At 41.5% G+C, this 16,355-nt stretch overlaps 2 protein-coding genes across 6 annotated transcripts; both read left to right on the top strand.

The window, feature by feature from the left end:
- Positions 1-1,075: 1,075 nt before the first annotated feature.
- On the top strand, positions 1,076-5,611 carry LOC127773982 (chaperone protein dnaJ A7A, chloroplastic). Of its 4 annotated transcripts, none has more exons than XM_052300237.1 (8): positions 1,076-1,212; positions 2,083-2,258; positions 2,380-2,518; positions 2,606-2,663; positions 3,798-3,840; positions 4,006-4,054; positions 4,152-4,232; positions 4,320-5,611. In XM_052300237.1, exons 2-8 carry the CDS (start codon positions 2,131-2,133, stop codon positions 5,163-5,165), a joined length of 1,344 nt encoding a protein of 447 aa, XP_052156197.1. In that variant the 5' UTR covers positions 1,076-1,212; positions 2,083-2,130; the 3' UTR covers positions 5,166-5,611. The 4 variants fall into 4 exon arrangements, with proteins under 4 accessions (XP_052156197.1, XP_052156198.1, XP_052156194.1 ...); XM_052300238.1 differs by having other exon boundaries at positions 1,076-1,430; positions 2,383-2,518; XM_052300234.1 differs by having other exon boundaries at positions 1,076-1,430.
- A 3,643-nt stretch (positions 5,612-9,254) lies between these two features.
- On the top strand, positions 9,255-15,613 carry LOC127774144 (guanine nucleotide-binding protein alpha-1 subunit). Of its 2 annotated transcripts, XM_052300428.1 has the most exons (14): positions 9,255-9,546; positions 11,636-11,808; positions 11,907-11,979; positions 12,230-12,267; positions 12,349-12,438; positions 12,587-12,664; positions 13,216-13,323; positions 13,407-13,508; positions 14,211-14,266; positions 14,446-14,580; positions 14,657-14,750; positions 14,837-14,896; positions 14,975-15,054; positions 15,219-15,613. In XM_052300428.1, the coding sequence occupies exons 2-14, from the start codon at positions 11,716-11,718 to the stop codon at positions 15,382-15,384; spliced, it is 1,173 nt and encodes a 390-aa protein (XP_052156388.1). In that variant the 5' UTR covers positions 9,255-9,546; positions 11,636-11,715; the 3' UTR covers positions 15,385-15,613. The 2 variants fall into 2 exon arrangements, with proteins under 2 accessions (XP_052156388.1, XP_052156389.1); XM_052300429.1 differs by lacking the exon at positions 9,255-9,546 and having other exon boundaries at positions 11,661-11,808; positions 12,349-12,457.
- Positions 15,614-16,355: the final 742 nt, after the last annotated feature.

Raw genomic sequence — 16,355 nt, 5'->3', positions numbered from 1 at the left:
ACACACTTTTGGTTGATGTATACAAAAGGTAGCCATATCATATCCGAGCCAGTAATGTCCTCATCATCAATTTGGTAGCCTACAGTTTACTCCTAGTTTGACTCCCTCCACCGTCATGATCGAGAAATCGTTGTGTTTTAACTATTCATCCGCTATGGAATATATGTAATATTTATGTAAACTCCGGGCTTGTTCACTTTATTACCATTTTCAACCTTACTATTTTTTAGCAAAGTTACCAAAAAAGTGGCTACATTTAGTTTGTTGCCAAATTTTAGTAAGCACATATGAAATCTTGCCAAAATTTGGCAACCTTGCCAAAATTTTTAGTAACCTTACTAAAATTTGACAATGCCAAAATTTGGTAAGGTTAAAAATAGTAGCAAAGTGAACAAGTCCTTCATTCCTTACCGATCAAAATAGACGCCTGCCTACTTTCATTAAAAGAAAAAAAACAACACTAATAAATAATGAACATGATTCTAGATGCAGTAGGTAGTATTATTCAGGAGGCAACATATCCTATGCACACAGGCCCTCACGTGTACACACGTGCACACCAACTAAAAAATGTCACCAAAAAATCTAGAAAAAATCATACACATACTTTCAATTGTATTACACCTAGGGTTAAAATCTTAACGTCAAATTCATTATATTTTAGCCGTAACAAAAAAACAAAAAATCTGACAGTTTTAAGGTTGCAATTTTGTCAGAATTTTATATTTTTTGTTATTCTCTATGTAGAATGAATTTGAAGATGCGACTTTGCACGTAGATGTAATACTATTGAAAGTATATGTATGAATTTTCCTAGAATTTTTTGTGATAATTTTTAGTTGGTGTACACGGTGTGTACATGTGAGGACCTGTGTACATAGGATACGCTGGAATACTCCACGTCGGAAACATATGGAACGCATTTCCCTCGAAACGCAAAAACCGTGCCCCGACACCAACCCGCCGTCGGATGTGAAACCGACGGCCCAGATGGAGGCCTGCGGTGCCAAGGCCCAAGGCGCAGGCCACGCGTGCCTCTGCCTCTGCGCAAACCTTATCTCCGGGAGGCTCCACTTCCCTCCCCGAGTCGCTCGAAGCCTCGAACCATCCAATCCCCCACCTTCCCTTCCCCCCCATTCCCCACCGCCGCCGGCGCGGCGCGGCGCGGCCGCCGACGACCTCCGCAGCTCGAGCACGCGCGCCACCGACGAGGTTCCCTTCTCTCTCTCGCTCTCGTCTCCCCCATTCCTCCCCTCTTCCCGTGTCCCGTCGTCCACAGCTCCCCGACCGAATCCCTAGCCCTACTATTCCCCACCCAGCAGGCCTCCCTCGCGCGGTCACGCCTCACGACCGGGCCCGACAGCGCCGCCGCTTCTTGCCCTACTGCCGCGGTTCTTCAAGAGGTTGTTGTCCTGATTTGCTGCAGCCCGGTAGGTATTGTATATTTTTCTCGTTGGTAAATTCGGCAGCAAAAAAAAAAAAAAAAAAAAACGTGTTTAATACCGAATGTTGTAAACCCGAGCATCTCATGGTGTCTATGTATCAGCATATATGATATGTTAGGATCGGTAAGGATGCATATCACACGATTACAATTACCAACTCCACCTCGAAGATAATATAGCATAGTATAGTGTTTGCCAGCTTCGTATGTTATGGCCGAATTCTGATGCATAACAAATTTTCCACAATATGTAAGCTCAAAAATGCAAAAAAATTACCCTCGAACCTAAAAAAAGTGTATACATGCAAATAATACACGCCCTGCTTGGCAGCCATTGCTGCGGCTGTACCTAAGCTACTAGCTGTGGCCGCGGTGTGCATCCACAGCCACAGCAATGGCTGCTCAGCAGGCCCATGATCTGTAAAATATTTCCTGCAAGCAGTACATATGTATGTACAGTTGTACACACCATCGCCCCTATTCATCCTCTTAAAGGAGTAATGACAGTCGATATGTGTTGGTTGATTAGAATTTAGAAGAGAACGTTTTTTAATAGAATTGTGAACTTACTCGAATATCGTTCTTTTGTGTATTGCTTTTGTTATGCTTCACCTGACTCTATCTCTGTGAAATGGCAGCTAGTATATTGAAGGTTGAAGCTTTGTGGGTATCCAGCAAGTATTTCAATGGCGCTGCTACAGTTTGGAGGTACCTTGGCTCCCAAACTTGGGGAAAAACCTCAGCTGTTGCCCAGGTCACCTGCACTTACAAGAGTTATTTATGCTGATCCAAGATTTCTGGTGTCGAAAAGTGGGTATGTGAATGTGTTCTGATCAGTGAGATGTACTAGGAATACTAAAATAAAGGACACATTGATATTATAAAAAGGCAAGATTTCTCAGTAAACTGAAGATGATATATCTCTTTTTGTGCAGTAGTGGAGGCAGGCTTAAACACCTTGTATCACCTACTGCTAGTTTACAATCACGGACATCTTCTCGACTATTTAACCATGCACCATCACCGAGATTTCGCCATCGAAGGAGTTCAAGGTTCATTGTCAGAGCTGATGCTGTGAGTTACTTCATTTGCTTTTCTTCTTTGCTGGTATTATTAGAAAAATCCAGTTTCCTGACATGGATTTGATATTTTAATTTACAGGATTTCTATTCCACACTTGGTGTTTCAAGAAATGCTAGTAAATCTGAAATCAAGAGTGGTAGGTGTGGTTTTATTTGTCAGTTTAGGGCATGCAGTGATTGGTGCTCCGTACAATCGTAGGAGTATTACCCAGCTTTGCTTCTTCTCTAGTTTGAGCCTGGTTGTAGGTTTGTAGGTACCCTATAATTTACCAAACAAACCAGACTACTTTCATGTGGCTGTTAGTCGTAGATTACTAGTTTTAAATCATACTGTTCACGTGTGAAACAAAATATATGTACAGAAGAAACTGTTAAGCTTCCCAGGGAAGATATGAAATACATAACTAGTCTTTTTCAAACTTGGCCCATAGTGAGCTTTATGGCCCACTTGTTTGTTCTCGAAAGCTTTACTATTCCTACTATTCCCTCCGTTTCATATTATAAGACTTTCTAGCATTTGCCACATTCATATAGATGTTAATGAATGTAGACACATATATATGTCTAGATTCATTAACATACATATGAATGTGAACAATGCTAGAAAGTCTTATAATATGAAACGGAGGAAGTAGTAACTTAAATGTTTGCTATTTCGTCTAATTTGAAGGCTATCTCAACAAAACCCCTTGAACTATTCTAAGACAAGCCTATGCTGTCTTCAGTATCATTTTCTGCAACTGATTATCTTGCATTCTAGACTCGATACTGTTTATATTTCTGAAAATCTATTGTTGGCAACTTCTCATTGATGCATTGTTTGTATGGCCCTCAATCCCTGCCCTCCACGTGTGTGGGCTGAAACTTTGAGCAAAAATCCCAACCCACACCCGTAGATAATCTAGGATATTGTCCTATCCAAATAATGTCTAAGGGGATACTCCCTCCATTCTTTAATAGATGACGCCGTTGACTTTTTCTCACATGTTTGACCATTCGTCTTATTCAAAAATTTTATGCAAATGTATAAGATATAAATCACACTTAAAATACTATGAGTGATAAAACAACTCATAACAAAATAAATTATAATTACGTAAATTTTTTGAATAAGACGAATGGTCAAACATGTGAGAAAAAGTCAACGGTGTCATCTATTAAAAAACGGAGGGAGTATTATGTTAGAAATCCTTCAGAGTTAATTTTGATCAAAATATGTGGTGTAGTTTATTGTTGCTTTCTATTGTAGTTCTAAAATGATCCTTTTCCAGCCTATCGGAAGCTTGCTAGGAGCTACCATCCTGATGTGAACAAGTAAGTACTAACCATTATATGGGAATTGTGTTTCAGCTACACTCGATATATTGCTTCTTTTTCTCCTTTCGATCCATTATAAACCTGAGTACTAGTTGTTGCATTACCTTTTTCATAACTACATAATCAAATAAGCAATTGTTATGCTTGTGTATTTTTCTTTAGAGATCCTGGTGCTGAACAAAAGTTCAAGGATATTAGCAATGCTTATGAGGTTAGTCCAGTTAACCATAACCAAATCCCGTTGTTTCTTATGACTACGTTGTTGTAGGGTTACAGGTGCTTGCCAGCTAACATAAATAGGATTGCAGGTTTTGTCTGATGATGAGAAGCGATCAATCTATGATAAATATGGAGAAGCTGGTTTGAAGGGTGCTGGAATGGGAACAGGAGTGAGTGTTCCTAGAATGTTCAATTCTGAAGTATGATCAGCATGACCTTTATATGATATTGATTGTATGAAATTTGTGAATCTGCAGGATTACTCAAACCCATTCGATCTCTTTGAATCATTATTCGAAGGCTTTGGTGGAATGGGGGGAATGGGAGGCCGTGCTGCTCGGAACAGACCAATGCAGGGTGATGATGAGGCCTACAATCTGGTACTCAATTTCAAGGAAGCGGTGTTTGGTGTAGAGAAAGAAATTGAGATCACCAGACTGGAAGGCTGTAATACATGTGATGGAACTGGTGCCAAGCCTGGAACGAAACCAACCACATGCAAAACATGTGGAGGACAGGGACAAGTGGTCTCCTCAACAAGAACGCCACTTGGAATATTCCAGCAGGTCTCCACCTGCAATACTTGCGGAGGCACTGGTGAATTCTCTACCCCGTGCAACACTTGTGGTGGTGATGGCCGAGTGCGGAAGACAAAAAGGATCAGTCTAAAGGTTCCTGCTGGTGTTGATTCTGGAAGCAGATTGAGGGTCCGGTCTGAGGGGAATGCTGGGCGGAGAGGAGGCCCTCCTGGAGATCTTTATGTGTTTATTGATGTTCTCTCTGATCCTGTTCTTAAGCGAGATGGGACAAACATTCTATACACATGCAAAGTTTCATATATTGACGCAATTCTTGGGACAACCGTCAAGGTTCCCACTGTTGATGGGATGGTTGACCTGAAGATCCCCTCCGGTACCCAGCCAGGCACAACGTTAGTGATGTCCAAGAAAGGTGTCCCACTCCTCGGGAAGTCAAATGCTCGTGGAGACCAGCTAGTGCGTGTGCAGGTCGAGATTCCAAAGCGTCTGAGCAGCGACGAGAGGAAGCTGATTGAAGAACTTGCAAACCTAAACAAGGCTCAAACAGCAAACAGCAGGAGATAATTCCATGAGGCTTCATTGGACAAAATGCTTTTGCAATATGCAATTTTAACGCAAGTTGCAGTGACTAAGTGAGCATGAACTGGTAAATCACTTCACAAACTGTATGCTCATGCTGCGCCGTACCATCGGTGGGAACTGTGAAATCTCATGTCTGTAACTTCATTTTTAAGCCATAGAAATCTAGTTCCATCCAAAACACCAAAACGGATGGTGTTTTACAGTAGCTTGTCATATGCTTTTAGGCGAGCTTATTAGTCTATTTTTCATAATACTTTTTCACAATTTTGAAAGGCCTAGGGAGAAATATTTAATGGTGCAAAAAGGACGAGTTTTGAAACATTTGTTTGTCGCAGAAGCACCAGACCATTCTGATTGTTATTGTAAGCTGTAACATCAAAGTTTTGGCAGCAGGTTTTCATGTGCTCTTAAGCGTTGGGGGTTTATTCCGTTTGGTTTTCAACTATATGCTAGCTTTCTCTATTAGCCAATGTAATGGCAGTTGCAAAATCTGTTGTAGTGCAGGCGTGCAGCTAAATGCAGTATAGCTGACTGTTAACTTAAAGCTGATTGTTCCATGAATGTGCCAGTAAAAGGCCAGTCAGGAATGAGTCTCATGGATCAACATGCCAGTAGGATATAGGAGTATTACATTATAGTTTTTTCAGCTTCAATAACGTTCATGTTAGCTTGTACATTGTATGGCAACCCTTCCACACTTGCGTTAGCCACAAAAGTTCACCATGTTAGCTTGGCTTTAGATCAGTTTAAACTGTCCTTTAATAGCAAATTAATAATCCATAAATGAAATTTTACTTCCACTGTTTACCAGTGCTACTACTGTTCTACCTCCAGCGTTCAACAGCTGAGAAACTTGAGGAGTCCAGCACCAGCAGTACCATTTACTGCAATGCGAGAGAGATGTTCTCCGTTTCCTCCACTCAGGCTTAGGAGTAGGAGTAGTAGTGATTTTTTCGTGTCGACTTGTTTAACATTATCGTTAACACCATCAAGTGTCAATGCCAGTAGCCTGCTGCTTCTGATCATTTCTTCCTTCCCTCTTCTAACGCCATCATCGTTTTATCTCACCTTGCATTTATGTTCAAGTGACCATGGTTCTTGACAGAAGCAGCCCTTGTTCTTTCCTGTCCCTTTGTTTGTTCAGTACGCTATTATTCTCTTGGGTACTAGACCTTGTATAAACCGGTTGTGAAATCCTCAATCAAATAAAGGTTACCTCGCAATTTGTGGCCTGTTCCAAGTGTTTGGCAAACCAATATGTTTATTATCCACCCGATTATCTAATGGCAATACAGTGCCTGAAATTCCTCCTTCCGGAGTCTTAAACTTTACCCGAATCCAATCTGGAAACCGAAAAGACAGCTGCTTGGCTGATGGCAAGTCACTGGGTACATTAATTTGTGTTAATTTTCAGTCCAATAAAACAGCGCAAAAATGGTAAGGGTGATCCCTCTTGAGTAAAGCCATGATTGATATGTAGGAGATTGACATTGTGCAGAGCATTGGCCGTCAGGCTGCCGCTGCCGTCGCCGGTGGTGTCGGTGAGAAAGCCCGGTGGTGGTGGTTGTGCCGGCGGCGAGGAGTGGCTGCAACAGGATGGGCTGTTGTGCATGGGCGGATCAGCGGGTGGCTTATGGCGGTGGCCACGCTGTTCGCCGGCGACGGACCCGGCGGCGGCGGCCTTCACGAGGGACGGCGCATGATGATGATCCTGGATAATTTCGAGACTTCGGGCCGGCGTGCGTGCAAAGCCCATACATATTCTACGCGCAACTGTCACGCACAAAAACGAAGTTTTTAGTACCACATGGAAAATCTAGGACGACTGACACCGGCATAAAAGACGACGCGCTCGCATCGCTCCTGCCGAGCTCGGTGGCGTGAGCTTGTTACCCCAGCTGCGGGGGGCGGGAGTTGGCAGGTTTCGGCTGCTGGAGAAAACGAGGTTTCTCCCTCGATCGAATGGATGCAAACATCCTCCCGACTTTGGCCCACGAGGGAGGGAAGGATGATCATCAGCATCGATCGAGGCCCCCCCAGCCCAACATTCTTGGGTTTGGGACCGGCCACCGGTTGAGGCCCTGAGTCTGGAATCCACCGTGGGCTTGGTTCCCACATGCTAGCCCGATAATCTTCTCTCACCTATCTCCCTTTTCTCGAAGAGCGCGAAGTGGATATCCAAGAGGTGTAATTTGGATATCATGAAAAAAGGCCACCAAATATCTATCATCTAACTCTCCGCCACCGTACATGAAAAAAAATAACATATGTAATTTGGATAATCTTTGCTATTTTTTTTAAAAAAAAGAGAAATGAGAGAGATGAAAGGAAAAGGTCTCCGCCACCGTACATGAAAAAAAATAACATATGTAATTTGGATAATCTTTGCTATTTTTTTTAAAAAAAAGAGAAATGAGAGAGATGAAAGGAAAAGGTTCACTTGAGGTCCCTTATCTTGTCGTCGAGTTTCGAAATTGTCCTTGAACAAGGTATCATGAAAAAAGGCCACCAAATATCTATCATCTAACTCTCCGCCACCGTACATGAAAAAAATAACATATGTAATTTGGATAATCTTTGCTATTTTTTTTAAAAAAAAGAGAAATGAGAGAGATGAAAGGAAAAGGTTCACTTGAGGTCCCTTATCTTGTCGTCGAGTTTCGAAATTGTCCTTGAACTAAAATACCAGATATAACAGATCTCTAATCTTGCAAAACCGGGTCACACTAGGTACCAGATATAACAAATCCCTAATCTTGCAAAACCGGGTCACACTAGGTCCCAAGGCAGTATTGCTCCCCGGTTTTGGTGACGTGGTGGCTGAGTCAGCGTGGGACCCATGTGGGTCCCACATGCCAGCTGATAATCTTCTCCCACCTATCTCCCCTTTTTTCCTGTCTCAACCCAAACCTCCAGGGCAGCCGGCAACAGGTGGGGAGAAGAGTGGTGACTGACGGCTGCGTCATGGACCTACATGGCGAAGAGTGTGAAGAAGCGAAGTAGGAAGGGCTCCCGACACGTCGTCCCCTCGGGTTACACCACCACATCGTTGCGTGGCAGCTCGCCGCGCATCTGCGCCGCGTCCGCATCATGGTCGCATGTCAGCCACACCGTCGGGATTGGCGAGAGGATCTCCAAGAGTTGGGAGATGGAGTACGTTGCGATGCCTAAGCATACTCGCGAGCACCACTGACTGCATGAGTGCCCGTGCATGCAAGCGAAGAGGACGCCATACGCTGAATCGCGGGAGAGGTATGTGGTGGCCGGTGACCAGCAGGGAGAAGGGTGGTGGTTGTTGGGCGGCGGCGGTACGTAGAAGCCCGACGACGGCGCCTGGCGATGGGTGGGGAGAAGGCTGGCAGCGAACAAGAAGCTTGGCGGTGGCGAGCGTTGGGGAAAAGGGTGCATGCATCGAGGGCGATGCGACCGCAACATGGAGTAGATGGAGTTGACCTTGAAGACAATGCGGCAGAGCCGCGCGTTCGCCTCTGCGGAGGAGAGGCGAAGCTCGGGGGCACCTGAACACATCGGCTTTTGAGCAGCTCGATGGGGGCGACTATGAGCTTGGGGGATAGGAGCTTGGCCAGCGTGACGAGGCGGAAGCCCTAGCCCTCACGCGTGCCGGTGAAGACGACATTGCAGTTGTAGTTGGGACCCGCACCACACCCCGCATGTGCGCAAGTCCATGACGTGAGCGCTCCCGGTCATTGGGAGCCACGTCAACTGGCGGCCTCCGCCGTTGAGCTTTTCCCCGCCGACCGACACCCTTATCCCCACCCATTGGCGAATGCCCTGGAGGTTTGGGTTGAGATGAGAGTAGAGGGGAGTGAGGTGGAAGAAGATTGCTAGTTGACTTGTGGGGTCCACGTGGGCCCTACATTGACTCAGCCACCATGTCAACAAAACCGAAAACCTTGGGATTAAAAGTGATCCGTTTTGCAAGATTAGGGGTTCAGGGCCGTTTAAAACTCAACGACAAGATAAGGGACCTTAGATGAACTTTTTTGGGAGATGAAAAAACTCCAGCCTCATGGGCCTGTGCATATGACCCATAGGCAGGCGACACCGCGGCAGCCGAGCGCTGCACGACCTCCGCCTCCCCAATCCGTCCCGTCTCCTCGCCCGCCGCCCTCGACTCCCGTCTCCTCGCCTGCCGCTGGCGCCGATCTCCATCCTGCTAGCAGAGGTGGCGCCGGCGTCCTCCTGCTCCCGCCGCATTCGCTCACCGGTGAGCATCCTAATCCATCCCATCCGACCTCGGCCTCGAATTTCGTCTCCTCGCCCGCCGCTTGCGCCGATCCCCATCCTGCGAGCAGAGGTGGCGCCCGGCGTCCTCCTTCTTCCACCGCATCGTCGCTCGCCGGTGAGCATCCCTCCCTACCCACACCTCATCAGGTATTCTGCGTTATCCCTCAAAAAGTTTGGGGGTTCAACCGAAACAGGGTTAGATCTGCCTCTGCCCAGCTCCACCTACTTTCAAGTTGTTAATTTTGATTTCCGTTTTTAGCAGATGTAATTTGGTTATTGAATCTCATCCAAACACCCTTAGAACGAAAAATGTAAGCTCACATAATTTGTACTCATCCAAACTCACATAAATTTCTTAAGAAGAATCTAGACCACAAACTACCCATAGTCACACAAAATATCTTTTTATCAAGGTATATTCTTATAAGTAATTTTTATTCCACAAAATTTTCTAAAGGACATACTGTGACACTTGACATTAATCTAATTTAACTTTTTTTCTTTATCAGGTTATAAATTTTCTAAGACATTTGTGCCACTTGGCATGAATCTAATTTAACATTCTTTCTTTATCAGGTTATAAATTGAAACCATTGAACGTACTTTGTCTTCCCGTCCCTAAAACATTGTGATATATCTATAATATTTTAATATTTTTAAATTTAAAAATAATTTAGACTAATAATATAGATATTTAAATTAGGTAATTAATAAATTCAAATCAACTATAGTTTAGAATAAAAAAACAAAATGATATATGCCAAGTACAATCTAATAACAATAGAATGTTAGAAACAATATGAATTCAATATTTTTATAAATTTTAAGTACGATTCATACATAAAATTAAAGAAAAATATAAATTTATATATAAGTGAGAACATAATAAAATGCAAGGTAAAATTATTAAAGGAAAAATATTATTAATAAACAATGATGTTGATGTATTTCTAAATATTTTCACGTATTATTTATTAAGTGTCAGTTATTGAAATGGATGATTTACCATGTAACAGATTAATTATTAAAATTATATTGTTTTCATCCGTTGCAATGCACGGGCATTTTGCTAGTTTAGCTAGTTCAAAAATGAAAATATTGAATTAGCAATAATCCATAGTGAAACTATAGTTTAGAAAAAAAAAAGAGCCAGATTAAATGAGAGTTAATCCACAAGCCGAATTTTTTAAGCCTAATTAATCCATAATTATTAAAAGTTTACTGTAGCATCACATTGTCATATCATGGTGTAATTAGACTTAAAAGATTCGTCTCGCAAATTAGTCCAAGGTTATGGAATGAGTTTTGTAATTAGTCTATATTTAATACTCCAAATTAGTGTCCAAACATCCGATGTGATAGTGTTTCCCAAACAGCCCCTAAACACAGCCGATGTCTGACCAGTAAATACTTTGATCAATCGGTCATATGAGCATGCATCTATGGCAGAATGTCCGAACCGATCAGCAAAGCGTGTGTGCTGATGCCCCATGAGCACGAATCTTCATGCCAATCCTAAGGCTGAGTTTATGGGAAAAATCTGTCACCATAATTATAGCCAATTCGTTTGAGGTTTGAGGGAAGTTTGACTGTTGGAGTGCTAAGCATCTTCCCCTTCCCTTCTCGTAAAAGAAAATCTCCCGTCTCAGTCTTGTCCGCCCTTTGCGCCATCTCGCCGCTGGAGAGGCGCGGGCGCCGAGCTTCATCTGGCGAGCAGAGTAGGGGAGGGGAGCGGAGGGATCCTGGTGAGGATCCACATCCATTCACCTCTCTCGACCTAGTTTTGTCGCTTGCGTTAACCCTATCTTCCTCTTCTAGATCTGGAAGAATCTCCTCTCTTAATTTCAGAGTCTAAACCTTAATGCAAGTAGCAGTTTGTTTGTTTCCCCAAAAGTTTGGGGGTTTAACTGAACCCCAATGTCCCAAGTTGGATCCGCCCCTGACGTACAATCGTTTGCTATTGAAATAGGCATGCATGCTTATAGTTATTCAGCATAATTAAAACTTGTGAATTTAGGTGAAAAAAGGGGGGAAATGAATCCTGGTCGGAAATGGTTACTAATGTTTTTCCTTCATATAATATTTCTGGATATGTATAACAATGTGGGTCAGCAATATTGAACTATGCAAACCATTACTCTGTACAATCTTTTCTTTTCAAATGCTGGCCACATTTCACTCGAGCTTACTGCTCATGTATGCAGCTCATGGATCCTGAGATCTAGACGTCAACGTGCTTCCTGGAAAGAGAGAGGCTCAGGCATGAGAGCATACCTCTAAAATAATGTCCGTGCTTACCTGTGTGCTTGATAACATGGGCTCATCCTGTAGCAGATCTCATTCTTTAAGTGAGGCTGAAACAACCAAAAATGCAAAAGTAAGTTAGCGCTCGGACTTACTGAACAAGTAAATGTTAACTCAATTCTTGATTTGAGAGTTGCCACATTTGGTTTCTTCTAATTCAGCTGGTAACAGTCTGCAGACATTGACAGGCGAATTTTGCAAGAGACAAAAGCAGAGCAACACATCCACAAGCTCTTACTTCTTGGTATTGCTAACTTTCCCAAATTTAAGTGGTCATTTTCCTTGTCACAATTATCTGTGCTACCTTTAGTATCTATTGGTTCAGAAAATTAATTGTTTCTGTTGTTCCTATTTACCTCTATAAAAAAAACCTTTCTCATGTTATTTCCAAAAAAAAAGAAGATAAATAAATGTATCCTAGAAATTTTTAGTTTGAACTTGTTCTCAATGTGGATCCATCCTTCTTTCTCTCTCTCAATTGCTTCTGTTTTAAGGTGCGGGAGAATCAGGGAAGTCTACGATATTTAAACAGGTGATGAATGTTATATTCCATGGAGAATCATAATCTGTACGCCGCTAGTTAGTCTGATGTATTCTTACTGTTCACCTGCAGATTAAGCTCCTTTTCCAAACTGGCTTTGATGAGGCTGAACTTAGGAGCTATACATCAGTTATCCATGCAAATGTCTTTCAGACAATTAAAGTATGCAATACTGGAAAGGGTGTGTCTTTTTTTTCTTATTGCAAAGTGGGGATTATGTAGGAGATTCGACTAGGGATTTGTATTCTGTTCATAAGGAAATGCGTTCACACTTTTCCTTTTTGTCGAGTAATGTGTTAAATGTTAACAGATACTATATGAAGGAGCAAAAGAACTCTCACAAGTGGAATCAGATTCCTCAAAGTATGTTATATCCCCAGATAACCAGGTTTGTGCTTACTCTTTACTCAACAGTTAAAGCTAAATCTTTGCATATGAACATATCTTGTTAAATCTGGGAATACAAACATTTTGATTTGTAACATTTCTGTTGTAGTCAAGCTGCTCGGCTCTATATTTTAACCTGTTAAGACCTTGTAGACTGTGCTCGGCTCTATTGTAGTCTTATGTTTGACACGGTCATTCTATAATGAAAACTTGAAAAAGATATCTATTGAACCGTGCAATGTACTGAACAAAGTAGAAAAGAACAATGAGATTTTGTAACATTTATTCTTGTTTATTTGATTGCTTCAGACAATTGTTGATAGGCTAAAAATAACTTGGTATCAAATGTGGGTGTTATAAGATTCAATTTTTTTCTCAACCAGGTTAAAAAAACTATACCTTTGCGCATTTACCTTGTTCCGTTGCTTTGGAACTTTTAAGGAAAAGCTGTCTTTTCTTAGGCATTGAAAGACAAATATCACCAGTTTCACACTGTACACCTTACCAACCAATTTTGTTTCTTAGATGACATTTACTTTGTCATATCATCAGGAAATTGGAGAAAAACTATCAGATATTGATGGCAGGTTGGATTATCCACTGCTGAACAAAGAACTTGTACTCGATGTAAAAAGGTTATGGCAAGACCCAGCCATTCAGGTGAAAACAAATAGCCATTCAAATCTTTTGAAGTTATATAGTTTTCCTGGCCAGGTGAGCTGAAGCAATGCTCTATACTGTAGGAAACTTACTTACGTGGAAGTATTCTGCAACTTCCTGATTGTGCACAATACTTCATGGAAAATTTGGATCGATTAGCTGAAGCAGGTTATGTGCCAACAAAGGTGTGCTGTCCATGTTCATAGACAATTATTTACATATTCTCAGATATTTGTGCTGACACCATTTCATGTTGATTTTTAGTCTACTTAGTCAGAGGTTGTCAAATGGTTAACTATGTGTACTGAGTCAGAGGTTGCCAAATAGTTTTAAAAGATGGGCATATGTTTATCCTTATCTTTTAAATAATATTGGAGGCTATCCTTTAAAATTCAATATTAGGGAGGAGAAACTATTATTCTACTGTTATTACGCAGTCTACATAACGAAGGTAAAAAATGTCCCTGTGAAACATAGGGTGCAAAACTGCTGTGAATAAAACTCTACTTATCTAAGCACCTTGAGCTTTTGAGTTCCCACATATTAATCTTATGACACTAGCATATATTTTTTTTGTTCAGTTCCTTCAATAAGTTGCAAACCACAAATATGATCACTGTACCATCCACTTTTGCAACCATTTCCCATCATTTCTTAAGCATAGAAAATTGTTTGTCACTTGTTTAAGTCCACACTGCATCAAAATTCCAATTAACTTTGTGTGTGCTAAGTGAAGATATGACTCCATATTTCTGCATTTAGCAGTCTGATGGATAATTTGTGATTGTACCTCGTCTAATGGTTCGTTTGAAAGGCTGGTAGTTGATCTTCCATACTTAAGAATGCTTGCAGTATTATAGTTGTCAATATTATGAGTCATTTTGCAGGAGGATGTGCTTTATGCAAGAGTACGGACAAATGGTGTTGTACAAATACAATTTAGGTAATCTGCTGACGCTATTTTTTGCACATTTTTTTGCTGGTTGCTCTACTATGTACAGAACGACAAGTTGAAGTCCTTTTTTTCTCCCTTTTCACTTCTAAGATATGACCTGAGAGGTTCTGAATGTAGCTGTTATAAGATGAGTTGAATCATCTAGTTAACTGGGTTTCTTTCTGCAGTCCTGTTGGAGAAAACAAAAGAGGTGGAGAGGTATATAGGTTGTATGATGTAGGAGGCCAGAGGAATGAGAGGAGAAAGTGGATTCATCTTTTTGAAGGTGTTAATGCGGTAATCTTTTGTGCTGCCATTAGCGAGTAAGTACAATTCTTTTGATTGTTGAACTTATCCTAATCTGCTAAGTTCTTCTCATAGGCTTCTTGTTCATTTCAGATATGATCAGATGCTATTTGAAGATGAGACAAAAAACAGAATGATGGAGACCAAGGAACTCTTTGACTGGGTTTTAAAGCAAAGATGTTTTGAGGTCTGCATGCATCCATTTCTGCAACCTTTGTGCTCATGCTTTTTTTCTCATTTTGAAACTAATTACGGTGCTATATTGACCATCAGAAAACATCATTCATTCTGTTTCTCAACAAATTTGATATATTCGAGAAGAAAATACAAAAGGTAAGGCCTGCTCTTTGTACCAATGCATAGTTTAGTACTAATATGTTACCAACATTTATGTTTACCCTGGTTACGTAGGTTCCTTTAAGTGTGTGCGAGTGGTTTAAAGACTACCAGCCTATTGCACCTGGGAAACAGGAGGTTGAACATGCATACGAGTGAGTGCACTACTCGCCCTCTCAGATGAACATGGGCATTTGGCCATTTGTCATGTTGCTGCATGGTGCACTTATATGCCTTGATAAGTTTTTCCACTCTAATGTTATATAGTATCAAACGTTCATCATTACTGTGGCTTATGGTCTGGAGTGACGTTTTACAGGTTTGTCAAGAAGAAGTTTGAAGAGCTCTACTTCCAGAGCAGCAAGCCTGACCGTGTAGACCGCGTCTTCAAAATCTACAGAACTACGGCCCTAGACCAGAAACTTGTAAAGAAGACATTCAAGTTGATTGATGAGAGCATGAGACGCTCCAGGGAAGGAACTTGATTCAGAGCTAAGACTAGGTTGTAAGTCACACAGGGAAGGTAATTAGGACGGCGAGAGGAACAGAGTTTCATACTGTCACAGCTTTATCTGTTGTAATTCTTTTACAAGTGGACCATTGATTGATCTTTTGGTTCTTACTGTGGGCTGTTCAGGTCTGTACCCTATTTTTTGTTCTCTAGTTAGCCATTGTGCAAATTTTCCTTGAATCAGATTCTCTACCTGTTGTCTATGTGTGTTATCTTGGTCTGTTAATTTGCATAGCCCACTTGTTCATTACAAAAGGAGATCTTTACTACTTACAAAAAAAAAATCTAGTGGGAAAGTGGTTGCAAATAATTGAAGAAATTATAGCTAGAAGGTGTATCCATGGTGGTGGCTTGAGCCCTTGAATCCCGTTATTTTGCATACAATTACATATGTTATTATAGCTTGCAGAATACACCATTAGCTGTAGTTACCTGGTCCACCGTAGTATACATGCATACAGTAAGCATTAATTCCATAACTATCGTAGGTATATTTACTTGGATTACAGGATCCTGCATAGGCTTTAACGGGGTTTGGATTAACAAGCTTCTTGTTCTCATTCACGATCAGGATGTCCCTAATAAAAGCCGCTCTGCCATAAGCTTCTGAAGCAAAATGTCTATTACCCATTTGTGGAGAATTTTCTTAGACGGTTGGACCCTGAACATATCCACCCCATTTTGTATATCTGCCCATTACCTTCATGTAACTGAATTGAGAACTTGCCCAATATCCTATTGCCGTATTCTTCTCACCATATACCAACCGTCAGTTTTTTAGTCTTCGGGTCCTAAAATTAATTTAATTTGTGTTCAAAAGTGTGCAAGGGGCAACATGCCATTGAATGCACATGACACGGTATTGTTCTTTTTTTATACTTTTGATCTCTACAACATCATTCAGAAGTCTGGAGAATCCCTTCGTGATTACATCTGACGCTTTTC

The sequence above is a fragment of the Oryza glaberrima genome, chromosome 5, assembly GCF_000147395.1.
Source record: "Oryza glaberrima chromosome 5, OglaRS2, whole genome shotgun sequence".
Classification (NCBI taxonomy): domain Eukaryota; kingdom Viridiplantae; phylum Streptophyta; class Magnoliopsida; order Poales; family Poaceae; genus Oryza; species Oryza glaberrima.
This window is presented reverse-complemented; position numbering and strand designations above follow the sequence as displayed.

Bases quoted from the DNA above. Each gene is read 5' to 3' on its own strand.
- LOC127774144 (XM_052300428.1), top strand. From the start codon at position 11,716: ATGTCCGTGCTTACCTGTGTGCTTGATAACATGGGCTCATCCTGTAGC. The intron at 12,439-12,586 runs GTATGCAATACT...AAATGTTAACAG, and splicing joins ATGTCTTTCAGACAATTAAA to ATACTATATGAAGGAGCAAA. The intron at 14,267-14,445 runs GTAATCTGCTGA...TTCTTTCTGCAG, and splicing joins GTTGTACAAATACAATTTAG to TCCTGTTGGAGAAAACAAAA.
- LOC127773982 (XM_052300237.1), top strand. From the start codon at position 2,131: ATGGCGCTGCTACAGTTTGGAGGTACCTTGGCTCCCAAACTTGGGGAA. The intron at 3,841-4,005 runs GTAAGTACTAAC...ATTTTTCTTTAG, and splicing joins TACCATCCTGATGTGAACAA to AGATCCTGGTGCTGAACAAA. The intron at 4,055-4,151 runs GTTAGTCCAGTT...ATAGGATTGCAG, and splicing joins ATATTAGCAATGCTTATGAG to GTTTTGTCTGATGATGAGAA.